This window comes from Solanum lycopersicum, chromosome 6 (genome assembly GCF_036512215.1).
Source record: "Solanum lycopersicum chromosome 6, SLM_r2.1".
Lineage (NCBI taxonomy): Eukaryota > Viridiplantae > Streptophyta > Magnoliopsida > Solanales > Solanaceae > Solanum > Solanum lycopersicum.
In genome coordinates, this window is record NC_090805.1 from 44,019,887 (window position 1) to 44,035,336 (window position 15,450).

The 15,450-nt window shown below is 30.1% G+C and overlaps 2 protein-coding genes across 2 annotated transcripts; one reads left to right on the plus strand and one right to left on the minus strand.

Moving 5' to 3' along the window:
* Positions 1-4,398: 4,398 nt before the first annotated feature.
* LOC101257867 (geraniol 8-hydroxylase) lies at positions 4,399-7,102 on the plus strand. The gene is made up of 2 exons (XM_004241715.5): positions 4,399-5,322; positions 6,309-7,102. The coding sequence occupies exons 1-2, from the start codon at positions 4,450-4,452 to the stop codon at positions 6,918-6,920; spliced, it is 1,485 nt and encodes a 494-aa protein (XP_004241763.1). The 5' UTR covers positions 4,399-4,449; the 3' UTR covers positions 6,921-7,102.
* Positions 7,103-13,173: 6,071 nt separating this feature from the next.
* Positions 13,174-15,262, minus strand: LOC101257572 (geraniol 8-hydroxylase-like). Its single transcript, XM_019214338.3, has 2 exons — positions 14,078-15,262; positions 13,174-13,991 (listed from the first exon to the last, which is right to left on the minus strand). Exons 1-2 carry the CDS (start codon positions 14,954-14,956, stop codon positions 13,380-13,382), a joined length of 1,491 nt encoding a protein of 496 aa, XP_019069883.1. The 5' UTR covers positions 14,957-15,262; the 3' UTR covers positions 13,174-13,379.
* Between the last annotated feature and the right edge of the window lie 188 nt (positions 15,263-15,450).

The following is a 15,450-nucleotide window of genomic DNA, read 5'->3' on the forward strand; positions in this document are numbered from 1 at the left end:
AGAGGGTGTTGACATTGAGAAGGAGATCCTTTCATCTAATTTGATGGATGAATTGATTGGTGACCTAATGTGAACGAGTCGTCTTCTGGCTTTAATCAACATGAAGTTTTATACTTCAAGCTTTGCTAGTTTACAGCTTCCTTGTGCATTGTTCTTTCTTGCTTATCTTAATTGAAGCAAGAGATGAGTGGATCAAGTGATTGTTCATATAAATGCACTGCTGCAAGAACTTTTGGAACAGTAACGTTTCTATATCAATCCGATTCCAACTGAAATAAGCAAATTGGTATGGTCTAAATACCCTCTCACCTGATTTTTTTCATATTATTAAACAAAACTATATATAAAGTGAACTTCATTCACCATATGTACAAAATTCACAGGCCTCAAACAATATAACAAGTTTGGGCAAAAAAATCCACATATGTTCCGCAACTTTCTCCCAATGAAAGTGTGGTGCATAGTATCTCTTAAGGTGAGTAATGTATGGGCATCAACCATGCATATATACCACAATGATTATTCATACACCATTCTATATATGTGGTTTACCCTTTTCTTTTCATCTGGACTCATATATAATATCATGAGTAAATGATAGAGGAACTTTTGACCAATTGTAATTTTAGGCCGCCAATTGTAATAAAGTGATGTGTGTCACAAATTCAAAAAACGGTTGCCAAATATAATTTCAGAGAATCAAATTACTGCCTTTCGGACTATAATTAATAATATCCTGATCGATCTCTATATAACAAAACAATTATTTTTTATAATATTATATCAATAAGGTTTATTTTAAAATTAATTTTACATATCACTTAATAAAAAAATATTCAAATAAACAACATTGTATAAAAGCAAATGAATGTTAATAATAATTTTAATCAAAAGTTGAAATTCAATGGGCCTTATTAAGGTGGAGGTCAAGCTTCACTACAAGATCGGGGAAGAAATAGGTATGGAGAAAAGTTTGCTATAACATAAATTGGATAAACAAAAAATCCGTAAGCCTTATCTTTCAAGCAAGTTCAAATAATTTAGAAGCCGCTTTCTAAAATTTTAAAACGGATGGTTTTAAGTCCAGAATCATATTTTGATTATAGAGTATAGGTTGATGACAAGTTGATTAGAAAATTGGTGAATCAATAGGTTTTGCTCATGTTTACGCTTTCAAGAGAAATTCTATCCTCCATGGTGAATATATTGTATAAAAAAAGGATGCTTACTTTTTAGAGTAATCTTCTCGATTTCTGAATGAAAAGACTTGATCGAAGACAAAATTCAATGTAAAATTCGCAACTTTTGAAGAAAAATAAAAATAACAAGATAAAAGTTTTGCTTACTTATTTCTCTATCTAAATAAGAGAAGGGGAATTTAAGTTTATAGCGTATCGAAAAAGTGATAAGAAGGTCAAATCTTGCTACTTTAATCATATGCTTAACATATATAAGTTGATTAGTTCTTTATAGGCTAAGAAAGTCATTGATTCGACCAACAGAATTATTTAAATAACTAAAATAGTAAACCTACCTACTCACAATTGATAAACCAAAATACTAATAATATTTTGTCTTTTTGATATAAATTTGGTTAAAAACAGAGAGTTTAAAAGTGAAATGTATGTTTATGGTCCCTCATTTACTTGTGAATTTCTTCAGATATAATGAATTACTAGCCATGAAAATGTAAATATTCACGTATTATGTTTTCTTTATTATTATTAATTATTGTTACTCAATATTTTGCACATAGTATTTTTACAAAAATAGTTTACAATTTAGATAACTTTTACATAAAAGTATCAATATACACATTTTAATTGTTCTCTAGATTTTTCTTTTATCCGTCGTTTAAAGTTTACCACACCCATTAAATAAATATACTTAATATACTTTTTCTTAACCAAAGTTTATTTTTTGGTTAGCCAGAAAAGATATATTTTGGCTAAATCACCCCCTTTTCTATATTTTCATTACTTGATCAATTAGTTACAATACGCTTTCAGGGAGTTCGACAGGAACAATTAGTACTTTTTAAAATTTTGAAGTGACAAATATAAGGGACCAGAGGAAGTAATTAATTGAATATTACGTGCATGAAGTAATTATGGACATAATAGTTAAATAAATACTTAAATTTGATTTTAACTGATGAATAATCCTACTAACTTTGAAAATACAGGTCTAAACGCCTCAACTTTATCTTACTAAGTAACTAAACACTTAAAGTCGTAATTATAGGACGTGACATATAAATTTTGAATATAATGTGGGTATTAGTTTAGTTATGTATGATTTAAGTTATACACGTAATAATTGTACAGTATTTAATAATACATATATTAGTTATATCGAATTTAGTAATGCATGTAATAATTATGTAAATATTAGTTATGTAGAGATTGCAATATATTAGTAAGACAATTTTTATTTCTTAATTTCAAAAGTTATTTGTGAGGTAGTATTTATTATAACATTAAAATAACCAACTTTATAAGTAACACAGTAAAATAAAATAAATACCAATAGCTAAAAATAACAAATAACTAAAACTAATTAAGTAATTTGTATTTAATATGATTAAGTAATTAAGCAATATGTAATTTAAATTAAACTAAAAAATAGATAACGAAAATTTTTTAGAAGTTGTATTTTTAAGAAAAAAAATTAGAACTTGAATTTTTAAGCAAAAAAATTAAAACTTTTAATTTTAACTAAAAAGAGAACAACAAACGAGAATTTAAGCAAAGAAACTAAGCAATTATCAAAACAAAAAAAGAACTCAAAGAAAAAAATGATACTTTTTTAATATATATTGATTTTTTTTATATGTTGTTGATTAATATATGTTTAAGGGGAACTTAATAGGGGTGAATATGTACATGTTAATACATGTATAATTAACACCTACATAATTTATTTTTCCTTCTATCCGCATAAATTATATACAAAGTTCTTCATAAGTTATATAGAATTAAAAAAAAATGTAACCAAGCATCGTATAAAAATAATATATGAATAACTTTTATACAATATCTGAAAATTTATCAATCAAACATTGAATAAATTAATACATGAATAACTTTTATTCTATTTGTAAATTAAACATGATATAAAATTAATATATATATATATATATATATATATATATATATATATATAACCAAATTATTCATATATTATTAGCTTTGATCTTATCCAACTATCAAACGACTCCTAAACATATCTACTAAAAATTAAAATATTTAGTTACGAGCTAATACAGAATTTGAGTTTTTAATATTACATGAATCAATAATTAATTGGGACCATCGGACCAAAAATGTAATGAAGAATCGAAGAATAAAATGAATTCAGTCTTACCGTAGTACAAATTTATTTTTAAAATTTTAGCCACGAAGATACAAAACATGAAATTATATATTTCTTCTGTTTTAAAAAGAATAATTTTTTTTAGTAACATTTTAATTTAGCTTTTCACGTGCATGTTTAAGGCTGCAAAATTAAAAAAATTTATACATTTAATCTAACTTTAATTTAGAACTATAAAATTTAAAAATCCTCTTTATATTTTTATATTCTGTATTAAATCAAATCGAATTATTCTTGATAAAACAGAAAAAGTAATATACGTACATAAAATGGGGGCATGTGTCAAGGGGGGCACGTTGTTAGTCTCGATTATGCAAAATAGTCAACTTCAGAACTTTTCTCCCTAGACTTGTTCTCGAAAGTAATTTATTTTCTCAACTCACTTCACTTATTTGTATATTCTAATCAAATTATTTAGTATAAATTAAATAGAAAACAATTTATATACTCTAATCAAATTGTTTCGCATAAATATAATTTATATACTCCAACCTCAGAGAATGATATATATAACAAGAGGACACGAGCTTGCAAGTTGAAGGTATAATATTTGGTCACTACAGCTAACCAGTCATCGTGCACACACATTTCATAATTCCGGTCTCATGAATATTTCTAATATAATTTTAATAAATTTTAAATCATACAAGTACATATTATTGGTGTACAAAATTGTTTATATAATTATATCATCCAAATTATAAGTAAGCCTTTTTAAAATATTATGTTTTATAAGTTGGAAAATGAAACAGGACTTGGTAATGAAAAGATCATTTATATATATCAATGGATATAAGGAAAAGAGTCAAAAATATTCAACTTTGATTTATTATTTGACTTTGCACTTACCGTTAAAATGAAGTTAAATTTGTCATTTTCGTTACTAAGAAAATAAAGAAAACGTTTGAATTTTATAGTACTAAACGTGCAAATATTTCAACATTATCAAATTTCCTAAAATATTTCAGACATTATAAAATTTCCTAACCACCCTCAAAACATTAGCCAAGTGTATGCTCTATATAAAGTGTACATTATTCTTTTGCATATTAATGTCCCATACTTACCAAAAATATGGAACTCCCAATCCTTGTTATTATCTTCATCTCATTTATCTTGTTCATTATCAAGCCATATATCAATTCTAAACCCAATAAACTACCACCAGGTCCTACTGGTCTCCCAATAATCGGCTCACTCTTAAAACTAGGTACAAAACCTAACCAATCACTAGCCGAGCTAGCCAAAAAACATGGCCCTCTCATGACTCTACAGCTCGGCTCACTCACAACCATAGTAGTCTCCTCAGCCAAAGTAGCCAAAGAGATTCTCCACAAACACGACGAAACTTTCTCAGCACGTATTGTCCCTGTAGCCGTAGCTGCTCAGCCGAACCCTGAAGCCACGTTAGCATGGGTTAACGGCGATCACATGTGGAAAAAAAAGAGAAGGTTTCTAAGTACGCAAATGTTTAATAATCAACGGCTTGATTTGCTTCAAGAACTACGTCACCAAAAAGCGGAACAACTAGTGAGCCATATAAGGAGCCAGTGTGAGAGTGGCTCCGCTGTTGATATTGGACGGGTCGCGTTCGCGACCACGTTGAATTTAATATCGAACACGATATTTTCGATCGATATGGTGGATACGGAATTTAAAACGGCTCATGAGTTTAAGGAATTGGTTTGGACAGTTATGGAAGATGCCGGGGTACCAAATCTATCTGATTTTTTTCCGGTTTTAAAGTGGTTAGATTTGCAAGGAGTACGGAAGCGTATAAAGCCAGCGTATTTAAGGTTGCATGAAATATTTGAAGAAAATATTGAAAAGAGAATAGAAGCTAGAGCTATAGGGATGAAGAAAAAAGGGGATTTTTTGGATATACTTCTTGATCAATGTGAAGATGATGGGTCTGGATTTGGTACAAATATCAAGCCTCTTATGGTGGTAAGTAATAATTGCACATCTTCATTATTTTTTTGATAAGAACAAATATAATATCAGGCTATCAGATAACTACTTTTGACAGATAAAAAAGATTTCAAGATTTTTTAAAAATATTCATCCCTCGGAAAAATGAAATTTTGAGAGGTGTGAGGAAAATATTATAGTGTACTTTTATTAAACATGAAATTTAAGAAAGACTATTAAAATTTTAAAAAAGTTATATTTAACTGAAATTTGTTAATATTCTACTTGTGCATATTAAAACTTCAAGGTTTACTAGAACTATTACTCAACAAAAAATAAGAGCTTTAGTTTCGGCTCATCGGGATAGGGACAGGACCAAACATAGAACTTGTCAAAAAATATATGGCAAAATGGGTCCCAAACGTTACCGTCAATGTAACAGATATAAAATATCTAGATTAAATGTGGTTATTAAAAAAACATACTTTTCTTGTTCTACAAAGCAAATTGTCATCATACATTTGTGCATTGATTTAAGAAATGAAAAGACTTCCTATAGGTAAGTTTTAAATAATAAGTGGTACAAAATATTAAGCGTCAGTCCTGTCTACGGGCAAATTTATAGGTAAGATATGGGAAACGTAAACTAGTATTAATTCGATATAATTAAATACTTTTTAAAATAATTTTATTTTTTAATATTTATGTTATAAAAAAAAAATCAAATCCTGCACTTCAGTCAAAACCAAGTTAGCTACTATAGGACTAGGAATCCTTTTCTAAAAGTCCCTTAGGCTAATTTTATAAATGACTAGCAATCATTTTTATTTTTTTTGGTGCACTCATAGTCTAAATATCTTAGCACTCAGAAAACAAATGAATATTTGGTGAGATTAAAACAAAAAGTATAAAATTAATTATTTTGAAATACATCAATTATTATTCAGAAAGAATTAATAAAGATACGATTGTTACATAAATTAAAATAGAAAAGTAACATGTATATGTTTATGGCATGTCAGGATTTATTCATTGCGGGAAGTGATACATCGGCCATAACAACAGAATGGGCAATGGCAGAACTTCTTCGAAAACCTGAAGAACTCAACAAAGTACGACAAGAAATAATGGAACAAATAGGTCTAGAAAGAGCAGTTAAAGAATCAGACATGGACAAACTCCCATATCTTCAAGCAGTTGTAAAAGAAACGATGAGACTTCACCCCGCAGTTCCATTACTATTACCGCACAAAGCACAAAATGACATACAAGTGTTGGGCTTCAACGTGCCTAAATACAGTCAAGTTTTCGTGAATGCATGGGCAATCGGAAGAGATCCCAAGTCGTGGGAAAGGGCACTAGAGTTTTTGCCTCAAAGATTCATCGAATCTAACGTGGATTATAAAGGTAGGGATTTTGAGTTTATTCCATTTGGCGCGGGGAGGAGGATTTGTCCTGGAATACCGCTGGCTATAAGAATGGTGAATTTAATGTTGGCTTCTGTTATTCAACCATTTAAATGGAAGTTACCTGATGGAATGGCTCCGGAGGAATTGAACATGGAGGAACAATTTGGAGTAAGTTTGAGGAAGGCTGTTCCTCTTGTTGCAGTTCCTAGTATGGAAGAAAAATAATCTTCTTTTAATTTATTCCTGATTTAATTTTAATTTGCAATTGTTCTTCTTTACCTTGTTAATGTGATTGTGCGAAGTGTATTTATGTAATGTTTGGCTTAATAATTTGTTTTTAAAAACTTTTGGAAACAAGAAACTTGAAATTAATGAGCAACTTTTGGACGTTGCCCTTGTCTACTTAATTGTTCTATCCAAAGAGAAAATTGATTTTTGCATCGGTAAACTTTGATTTTATGTTTAATTTTGAAGCCGCATTAAATAGTGGCGGACTCAGGATTTTCAATAAATGGGTTCAAAGTTCGTAGAAATAGACATACGGAGTAGCTGAAGAAGATTCCACATATACTATATATACATAAAATATTATTTTATAAATAATATAATTTTTCATCGAAAAAGGGTTCGGATGAAACCCCTTGTACCAAGGTGGCTCCGCCCCTGACAATAAATATGCATATTAACAAAAAGTGATATACTAACATTAATTAGTTAATTGTTATTGAATCCTCGCTAAAGTCAAAAGTGATATACTAGTATTAATTAATTAATTGCTTTCGGATCCTCGCTAAAGACTTTAGAAATATTTAAAGAAGTGTGTTTCTAAAGACTTCAGGAATATTAAAAAAAGTGTTATTGCCATTAAAAGAATTTACATATTAAATTACACTTAAATTATTATCGTTAATTAATTATCAATTATTTTATTATAGTGTGAACACACATGGTTTAATATTCGTATTATTATAAAGTTTTTAGAAAACAGAAATATACATAATAAAATAAGTAAGTAGAAAAGAGTTTACAAGACGACTAAGATGAGAATACCCCACTGGCCACTGTGAATACTATTCAAGGGACACTGAATGAGAATACAGGGACAGGGACTGGGACAGTGGCGAGAAATTTCATTTATTCATCATTTTAATAATTTAATTTATTTTAAAAATTCATAAAACAACATAATAAGGAAAAAAAGTCAAATTTTTTTAAAAATAATCACTAAAATGGGGCAAAAATAAAAAAAAACCGCTAAATATGACATGACAAAGTATGTTCAATTTAGCGCATGGGGAGGGGGGAAGGGGTGTTGCTCCATTTTTCCATTTACTTTTTATATGTTCAACCTCCTCCATAAAAATTCTAGCCCCTCACTGAATATAGGACACAATTTTTTTCAAATGTCAAACATAGTAATACTCGTTTTCAAAATTTTCTGGCTTGAAAACGATTTATACCTAATTACCTATAATTTTTAAATTTCAATTTTCTATATGAGATATTTAAGATCATAAGATTAAAAAATATTTTAATATTTTGCATATCCTTATTTAATTAAGACAATAAATTCATAAACCTTCTTTATTTACTTAAATTTCATTTCAAGTCAAATTAAAAAAAAAAAAGAAAAAAATAAAGGGATCAAAAATACCATGAACGTTACAAGAAGGGTAAAAAAATAGAGAAACTTTCACATATAGCCACTTAAAAATAATTAATTACCCTCCATAGCTATAGTTTGATAATTACAATTAATAGGTACATGTTATATGAAGGAAAGAGGCGAGCGAGACTGGGAGAGAGAGAGGGGAAAATAGTGGGAGAAAAGTGAATTGTATATGTATATTAGTTAGATAATTGTATATTATATATATGTATTTGTATATATGGCAAGAGAGACAGGGAGAGGAAGGAGAGAGGCGAGCGAGAGAGGACAGAAAGTAGGAGAAAGGTGAATTGTATATGTATATAATTGTATATAACTGTATATTATACATATGCATTTATATAAATGGCAAGAGAGTTTGGGAGAGGGAGGAGAGAGGCGAGTGAGATTGAGAAAGGGAGGAGAGAGGGCAGAGAGTGGGAGAGAGGTGAATTGTATATGTATATAGGTTAAAAAGTTGTATACTATACATATATATTTTGGCAAATTATACAAACTGAAAGTCAACTCACGTAATTAATACATAATGTTAGTCGTGAGTGGTAATTGTAGCAAACTATATCTATGATGAGTAATTAAATAGTATAAATTTGCTTTGTTGCATAATTTTCCCTAAAAATTATACCCTAATATGAATTTATTTAATAGAAAAAACAAAAAAAATTATTTAAGCGTATATGATCTAGGTCATTTGTGTAATAACAAAGATATATATGCAGCACGATTTTAATTTTAATAAGGTATATTCATTCTAAATAGCTGAGAATTTGAAATGGTCTTTAATTACCTAGGTTTGGCCGAAAATATCCCTGATAAAACCCAAAAACCTGGCGCCAAAAGATCTTCATACAATATTCTTATTTTTCTCATTTTAGATAAAAACTAAAGCAAGTTAACGATAAAAATAAAAATCTACAAAATAAGCAAGTCACACCCTCTTCTTAACTAATGAGTAGCCATAAAAAATGTTGAAACATGAGCTTGAAGTTCATTATTATTTATTACTTCTTACATAAATATACTTTAAAGAAACTCACATAAAGACCATCCCAATTAACATTAATTAAGATCATAAAACATAAAGACTTAAAATCTAACCATATTTTCTTTCATACAAGGAATTGCAACAAGAGGAATAGCCTTCTTTAAAGTAACTCCAAACTGTTCCTCCATGTCCAATTTTTCTGGTGTCATTCCATCTGGTAATTTCCAATAAAATGGTTGAATAATAGAAGCCAACATCAAATTTACCATTCTTATAGCCAACGGCATTCCTGGACAAATCCTCCTCCCCGCGCCAAATGGTATATACTCAAAGTCCCTTTCTTTGTAATCCACACTAGATTCCATGAATCTTTCAGGCAGAAACTCTAGTGGTTGTTCCCAATACTTGGGGTCTCTTCCAATAGTCCAAACATTCACTAAAACTTGACTGTCCTTAGGCACGGTAAAGCCCAACACTTGTACGTCGTGTTGGGCTTTGTGAGGTAAGAGTAACCCTTTCTGTTCCTATTTGTTCCATTATTTCTTGTCCTACTTTGTTCAGCTCTTCAGGTTTTCGAAGAAGTTCTGCCATTGCCCATTCTGTTGTTATGGCCGATGTATCACTTCCCGCAACAAATAAATCCTGTCAATAGCACACAGATGTAGTAAGAGTTGGTTATCTATCCTAATTTTTTTTAGGATAACTAGGTTTTTCTTTTCACATAAAAGTATCCATATTTGACTAATCTTTTTTTCTTGTAGGAAAGATTTAGGACTCTTTAACTTATTTCTACTTCATATAAATCCGGAGTTTAATTATATTTTGTTGGTTGGAGTAAAAGTATATATCTCACAATAGAGATCATGTCCCTTACAAAGATAATTATTGATGAATTCTTATATCATGGCAACGTTAGTAATTAAAAATGATACCTAATCCACTATTACAGGTTAATCTATGATACCTAATGCCACTCTATATATGTAATTTAAATCAATATATATGTATGTTCAATATAACAAACACTTACGACGATAATTGGCTTGATAGTTTCACGATCGAATCCTGACTCTTTATCTTGACATTGATCAAGAAGTACATCCAAAAAATCTCCAGCTACCTTCATCTTCGGACTAGACGCTCTATCTTCTACTCTCTTCTCAATAAGTTGATCAAATATCTGATGCACGCTGGCCTTATACGACGCCTCACCCCTTGCAAATCTAACCACTTTAGAACCGGAAAATAATCAGACAAATTAGGTTTACCAGCATATTCATTGATTGTCCAAACCAAATCCTTAAACTCTTGAGCCATGTCAGACTCCGGATCTACCAAATCAATCGAGCGCGACACTAAATTCAGCATGGTCGCGAACGCGACACGTCCTATATCCACAGCTGAGTCATTTTCACATAGTTTTCGAATATGACACACAAGTTGTTCACCTTTTTGATGGCGGAGTGGTTGTAGCGAATCGAGTTTTTGGTTCGTAAACATTTGGGTGTTCAATATTCTTCTCTTGTTCCTCCACATGTTGTCGGACTCAACCCATGCCAACGTGGCTTCTGGATTAGGTTGGGATGTGACCGCATCGGGGGCCGTGCGGGCCGATAATGTTTTGTCGTGTTTTTGGAGGATTTCTTTAGCTGTTTCTGCGGAGGAAGCTATAACGGTGGTGATCGAGCCGAGTTTTAGAGTCATGAGAGGGCCGTGGATTTTGGTTAGCTCGGCTAGTGATTGGTTGGGTTTTGAGCCGAGTTGAAGGTGTGAGCCGATTATTGGAAATCCAGTAGGACCAGGTGGTAGCTTGTTGGTGGATTTAGTAAAATTGAGAGTTAATAGTTTGATGAAGTGCCAAGTGATCAAAAATATTGAGATGCAGAAGACGAGGATAGAAAATTCCATTTCTCTTCACTTATTTTGTACTAGCAATAGAATACAAAGATGGAAGAAAAAATAGGCTCCTTGAAGTATATATTTGTTGGTTTTGTTTGGGGTATATGCTCTTCTTTTGTGTTTTTATTCTTTAAGAGGGGATGAGGAACGAGCTTTCTTCTTCACAAGCTTATCCATTTTGAATATTTTATATATTTTATTTTTTTAATGTTACAATTTAAGTGGTACAATTAGAATTTAAGTATCGAGTAAATTTTATGTCTTCAAATACTTCAAAGTTGTTTATTGTTACGATTTATAGTATTTTTTATGTCATTTTGAAATTATATATATTAAATTTTATATCTTAATTTATGTGACATCAATAGAATTCAAATTTTTTTATACATTTCTTAAAATTTATATATTAAAAGTTAATAATTATTGTGATATATTAAATTTTTAACTTGATCGGATGATCTATCAAAAATAACCTCATTCTACCGTTCAAGGTATAGAAATAAGATAGGCATAGACACTATTATCCTCGTACCAATTAATCAAATTATAATAAATGTATAGAAAGAAAATAAATAAATCCCTCACACTAAAAAGTGCATTTAATATAGAGAAAAGGGTCTAATGTGTTTCTCAATTTTGTTATCCGGAGTTAATATATCCTCGTTATGAAATAACTCATATATACCTTTATTAGTATAGAAATAACTCAAATGTATAATTCTACTGGTATAAAAATATCTCATATATATTCTTTTTTCTAATGAAAGTAAAAAAAATTAATTTTGATTTAATCTTTTAATAATATTTTAAAAAAATATAATGCCATAATCCATATGAGTATATTTAATCCTCTTCAAACATATATTTTTTAAAACTTTTTTTGTTTCAATGATTGATTTAGATTTATTATTTTGATGGTCAAATTTATTTATATTCTTGTAGAATTTATTATAGATGACCCAATTTTTTTTAAATACAAAAACTAAATTATAATATATCTGGAAAATAGTTTTAAATTATATATAGCCAAAAAAAAATCGTTTTAAATTTTTTCTTACATTATTAAGAAATAAAAGAAAAAATAAAATAACAATAAGTAACTCAAATAATGATAATCAAGAAATCAAAAAATAATTTATATATGAAAAATATTAAAATATACCTTGAACTTTATTAGAAAAATCATATATACCCCTAAATAATGTTTTAATAAAATTAAAGGTTAATTATATAAACTTAAAACTAATTTTTTCACTCCCATTAAATGAAGATTGAAGGATATATGAGAGCTCATTTTGTCACGGTAAAAATATATATATGAACTGTTTGTATAACAGTATGTGTATATATTTGAGTTAGTTTCATAACGAAAAACATATCAACTTCAAATGACAAAATTAAGGGGTGTATCAGACTTTTATCATTTGTGCTATCCATCGCCACATAGTACCCCCATCAAATCCACGTTTCAAATTATTAAAACTTCGATTTATTTGTTTTTTTAAAAAAAAAGATTTTTTTTTATTTATATATAAATTTAGAAAGTTTTTTTCTTAAAAAAGGATAATCCAAAATTGTAAATTACTTAGAAAAGAATCAGACTTCACGAGGAATTGATCCAGGCTTCTTAAAATTATTTTCTCACAACATTTATTTAATTTTAAAATATGACATTTGTTAAAATAAATAAATAATATTCTATCCGTCTCAATTTTGTATGATACTTTTAGATTTGAAATTTAAACAAATTTATTTTCTGATTGTTAATTTTTCAATTATCATTTAATTATTTTGAATTATCAATTATTATGACTTTATAATATGTAGGTTATAAGTATATAAATTTTATTTAAAAATTTTAAATATAAAATTCCTGTTAAATTTAATTTGTTTGACTGTCAAATAAATACGTGTCACAACTGAGATAGAAAATAATTTTTTTTTTACATTAATAATAAGTAGAAGTTCATCATAAACAATAAAAATCACCGCCACAAGCAGTGATCTCGAAGCAAGAACAAGCTATTGATTTTTTTCCTTTTTCCAACTTAATTTTATTTCAATACGTACATATCAGAATCTCATTGAAACTATAAAATTAAACTTTAAAAAAGTAGTATATAGTATGAGTTTACTTGTTTTCAAAATTCGGAACTGCAACAAGAGGAATAGCCTTCCTCAATGTAACTCCAAACTGTTCCTCCATATCCAAATTCTCTGTTGTCATCCCTTTTGGTAACTTCCAATTAAATGGTTGAATAATAGAAGCCAACATCAAATTCACCATCCTTATCGCAAGTGGCATTCCGGGACAAATCCTCCTCCCAGCGCCAAACGGAATAAACTCAAAATCTCTACCTTTGTAATCTACACTAGATTCCATGAATCTTTCGGGCATAAACTCTAGTGGTTTTTCCCAGTACTTTGGATCTCTTCCCATTGACCAAACATTCACGAAAACCTGACCGTCTTTAGGCACGTTGAAGCCCAACACTTGTATGTCGTGTTGGGCTTTGTGCGGTAATAGTAATGGAACTGCGGGGTGAAGTCTCATCGTTTCTTTTACAACTGCTTGAAGGTATGGGAGTTTGTCCATGTCTGATTCTTTCACTGCCCTTTCTATACCTATTTGTTGAATTATTTCTTGCCGTACTTTGTTGAGTTCTTCAGGATTTCGAAGGAGTTCTGCCATTGCCCATTCTGTTGTTGAGGCTGATGTATCACTTCCAGCAATGAACAAATCCTGACATATAATATCAGTTTAGTATGCTTACACATGTGCATTACGTCAAATAATTAATTGATCTAAAAATATGATTAAACACTTACAAGGATAAGTGGCTTGATAGTTTTTCTATCAAATCCAGAATTTTCAACTTCACATTGATCAAGAAGTACATCCAAAAAATCTCCGTCTTTCTTCATCGTCTGGCCAGTCGCTCTATCATCTAATCTCTTTTCAATATTTTCTTCAAATATTTCATGCAACCTTAAATACGCTGGCCTTATACGCCTCCGTATTCCTTGCAAATCTAACCACTTTAGTAACGGAAAATAATCAGAAGTATTCGGTACCCCAGACTCCTCCATAATTGTCCATACCAATTCCTTAAACTCATGAGCCGTTTTAAATTCCGTATCCACCATATCGATCGAAAATATCGTGTTCGATATTAAATTCAACGTCGTCGCGAACGCGACCCGTCCAATATCAACAGCCGAGCCACTCTCACACTGGCTCCTTATATGGCTCACTAGTTGTTCCGCCTTTTGGCGGCGTAGCTCTTGAAGCGAATCGAGTTTTTGGTTAGTGAACATTTGCTTGTTACATATTCTTCTCTTGTTCCTCCACATGTTGTCGGGCGGGACCCATGCCAACGTGGCCTCCCAATTTGGTTGGGAGGCCACGGCATTTGGAACTGTGCGGGCCGAGAATATTTTATCGTGTTTTTGAAGGATTTCTTTGGCTGTTTCGGGAGAAGAGGCTATAACGGTGGTGATGGAGCCGAGTTTTAAAGTCATGAGAGGGCCGTGGATGTTGGCTAGCTTGGCTAGTGATTGGTTGGGTCTCGAGCCGAGTTGAAGGAGTGAGCCGATTATTGGAAAGCCAGTAGGACCAGGTGGTAGCTTTTTGGTATAGAAATATGGTTTGATTAAGAACAAGAAGAAAATTAGGGAGATGAAGAAGATAAGAATGGGAAGTTCCATTAAATTCTCTTCAATTTTTGTCCAGTCTAAGTTAATAGGACTTGTGTAGAGCTTACTTAGATATATATGTTTTGATCTATTTAGAGATCGGATAAGCTTACTTCTTTGTGAGCCTATCTAGAAAAAATGAATCGAGTATACTAGTATCATGTTGCAACGAGTGGCTCATCGGCCATGTGTCGACAACTTTCTACCCAACCTACAATTCATCCACAAAAATTATTTTTAAATGATAGATAATGTCAGTAATCTCTCACACATTTCAAGACTTGTTGGATAATATATGGTTTGAATAAAATAAATTTGATAGTGTTTACTCCCGCGCGTGTTTAGAATTAAGTTGAGTTAATTATTTTTATTTTTTTTAGTTATTACTTTTTACCATGATTATATTTATATTATGTTTGAATATCTATAATAAGTAGATTTGTAGTTATTGTGTTTTAAGTTCTTTTATAATTTATATTAGAAAGTATATTTGAGAAATTTAATAT

Coding starts and splice junctions, on each gene's coding strand:
- LOC101257867 (XM_004241715.5), top strand. CDS start 4,450: ATGGAACTCCCAATCCTTGTTATTATCTTCATCTCATTTATCTTGTTC. Junction 5,323..6,308: donor ATATCAAGCCTCTTATGGTG/GTAAGTAATAAT, acceptor ATGGCATGTCAG/GATTTATTCATTGCGGGAAG.
- LOC101257572 (XM_019214338.3), bottom strand. CDS start 14,956: ATGGAACTTCCCATTCTTATCTTCTTCATCTCCCTAATTTTCTTCTTG. Junction 13,992..14,077: donor CTATCAAGCCACTTATCCTT/GTAAGTGTTTAA, acceptor ATTATATGTCAG/GATTTGTTCATTGCTGGAAG.